Below are 2,889 nucleotides of genomic sequence, written 5' to 3' on the forward strand. Positions count from 1 at the left end.
ACTCCCGCGCAGGCGCACACCCCGCAGCCGTCGAGCCGCTCCGGCTGCCAGGGGGTGGGGGGGAGAGTTGAAAGTGGCTTTGCAGCGCCGCGGCCTCGGCGGCGCGGGGAGGGAGGGAGGGGAAGAGAGGGGTGTGAGGAAGGGGGTGGTTTTGGGGCGGCTCTCGAGTGGTGAACATGGCGGCCGGATGGGAACCCCCGCGGAGCGCAGCAAAGCGCTGACTGCGGGCTGCCGAACTGTTGTGTGCATTAAACTCCCTGGTTCTTCCTCGGCTCCGAGCGCCTCGCGGGAGAATGTAGGTCGTGGTGGCCGAACGCAAAATTGTGGAAAAAAACGGAAGCGAAGAAGTTCTTCCAGGGCATTCTGGGCGTGGGAAGTTGGCGAGCCTTCTGGGGGTTGGGGCTCCCGGGGGACTTGGACTTGAAGCCCGCTGGAGGCCGCCCCACCCTCCCGTCCCGACTGAAAAACCTCTGCTCCGGGCCCTCAGGGCTGGGGGATGCCATTTTGAGTTCTTGTGCCGGGTGGGGAGTCCGCGGCAAGTCCGACCCCCTCAAAATGCCACTGAGAGGACGCTGTCTTCTCCAGGGCAATGGCGGGGCCCGGGAGGGGAGCACGCAGGTACCATTTACATATAAAACGTGCCACTGCGAGTTCGAACCCTACACGTTGCTCGGGCCCCGTTTTCTTCATATCTCATTTAACCGTGGGTCTTTGAGAAATGGCACTGTCGTAGCTTTTGTGTGTGCTGTAACAGCTGGTGATCCTAAGCTAAGGGAGAGGGGGTTAAAAAAAAAGTCACAGTCCTGAAAACTTTCATTCAGCTTTTGCTTAACTACCTAAATCCTGGCGGGTGAAAGAACCCATGGTAGCTCTGGGATCTCGAGCTCGTGTTTTGTTTTGTTTTTTTCTGCAGAAAAAGGTTGTAGATTCACCTTCGGATGTGTGTTTTGGGAGGACCAAAAAAAAAGGGGGGGATAAAAAGATGTAGCTTTTGACCCCCGCCTCCCAGGAAAATAAGCGGCACAAATTCTTTCAGGTTGCGTCTTCGTGGGGACCAACAGCTAAACAAGGTAGCCTTCTCGGGACTGCCCACTGTCGAGCATTTGGGCACCTGAAGGTGTGGGGCAGTTCCCGGGGGGCCACCTTGGGAAGGGTCCCAGGTGGGTGGGCAGGTCATTAGCAACTGGCCCAGATCTGGGGGGAAATCTGCAAAACAGTGCCTTTATCTGCAGAGAACAATTGATGGGGTTGTCTTTCCTCCTTTTCAGTGCACAAAGAAGACGGCTTTGGAGCAAGAATTTGGAATATGCATTTAAGTTGTCGTGCTTTGCATTGGAAACCCCTGGGCAATTAAAATAATAAGCATGCCTTGTAGTATTTTTGTCCTTTTCTTATGTGTAATTCCTGCAAGTCAAAGGGGCTGCAGCCCCTTCTGCAGTTTGGAAACTTGTTTTGAAATTGCCACCAAACAGATCTTTTTTTCCCCCTTTGGTTGAAGTTTCCTTCCCGGGCTTAGCCACTCCCCCCACCCCCTCACTGGAATGGAGTATTGACATCTTTGCGAGATCAAAGGAAGTAGATGGTGCTTGGTCCATACTTTTATTTTTCCATGCTGTAGTTTGAACCCTGAGCTTTGAGCTTTTCCCTGGTTAAATCTCTTGGTACTGAAAGTGTGAAAAATGAAAAGTTCATTAACTTGAAAAACCTTTAGCCAATCAATGGTTAGGCAATTTGTCTCTCTAAGAACTACAGAGCCTGGATTGTCTCTTAAATTGACATTAAAATCAAGCCAAAGATGCACTGGTGAACTGTCTCCTCTGGATACCTGCGGTGTTCTTTGGGTCATTTGATATGGTAAAACTGGTAGATTTGCATTGGAGTTATGTGAATGGAATTTCTGCAAAACTGGACGAGTGATACTGGACGAGTGATAAGTTGGTAGAACTCTTATATTTGTTTGAAGACTCTGAAGGGCACTGCTTTTCCCACTGAGACTTGGTTTCTGTCATAACCATTGAAATTTATAGCTTGAAAAGCACTGAGTTTGCAGGAGGCATTAAAAGGGGGAGTGGTTCTGAGTACTTGGACTCCTAATAACACAGGAGCAAAACTTCTTTGAATAGGATTCAAGAAACTCTGGTTTCAACAAAATCTCTTAAAATGAAAGAAAATATCTTTCTTTAAAAATCATACAACAAAGCAAACAATTTTGCATATTTTTAACGTGATGACCGTTCAACCTGTTGACTAATCTGATGCATAGAGAGAAATGTGAGTTTACGGTAACTGTAGAAATAGCCGGCACCAGATAGCAAGTTTATTATGTTCCATCCCTAATAGGATGTGTATGCTGTCTAATGTGTTGCATTGAAACACAATGTATGTGAAGACCATTGGAACGTATGGTGTTAAAAAGAAAAGATTCCATTGTGTTATATTATAAACTAGCATTTAAAACAACATATCCAGTAACATTTTAAGAAATTTTTCTAAGAGTAAATATAGCCTGTTTTGACCTATCTGCAGTTCACTTTTTGTTTTTTTGCCAGTGTTGTCCTGCTTGGTATCCGGGACAGTCTCTAATTCCTGACGAAGAACTTGATACTGACGTTGGTATGCAGCAGCCAGCCCTCCATAACACTACCTATCCTAAATGCAGGGTTAATGCCGAACCTACTGTGCAAGAAATGATTTACTGATGAGGTTTCAAAGAAAACCACATCAATTTGGATGTCTGTTACCTTGAAGTGATCATTTTAAGAGTAGTAGCTTCTTCCCTAGGTATAAAAAGACTATTTTCTTCTTTTGGTGTATTTCAGTCTGTGTTGAGCAATCGTCTGTGAAATGAAAAAGCAAAAATGCTCCCCCCCGCCCCCCCACCCCCGCCCC

General features: G+C 47.1%; 1 protein-coding gene across 2 annotated transcripts in view; it reads left to right on the plus strand.

Annotated features, from left to right (window-relative positions):
- Nucleotides 1-2,755, plus strand: part of ZIC3 (Zic family member 3) — an 11,462-nt gene extending 8,707 nt beyond the window's left edge. The window contains exon 3 of one of the 2 annotated variants that reach the window (XM_019800377.2): nt 2,550-2,755. In XM_019800377.2, the coding sequence (XP_019655936.2) occupies nt 2,550-2,699 (150 nt within the window). In that variant the 3' untranslated portion in view covers nt 2,700-2,755. Of the gene's footprint in view, nt 1-1,268; nt 1,324-2,549 lie in introns of those variants that run through there. The other variant, XM_034648746.1, reaches the window with a different exon arrangement.
- Nucleotides 2,756-2,889: the final 134 nt, after the last annotated feature.

Source organism: Ailuropoda melanoleuca, chromosome X (assembly GCF_002007445.2).
Source record: "Ailuropoda melanoleuca isolate Jingjing chromosome X, ASM200744v2, whole genome shotgun sequence".
Classification (NCBI taxonomy): Eukaryota; Metazoa; Chordata; class Mammalia; order Carnivora; family Ursidae; genus Ailuropoda; species Ailuropoda melanoleuca.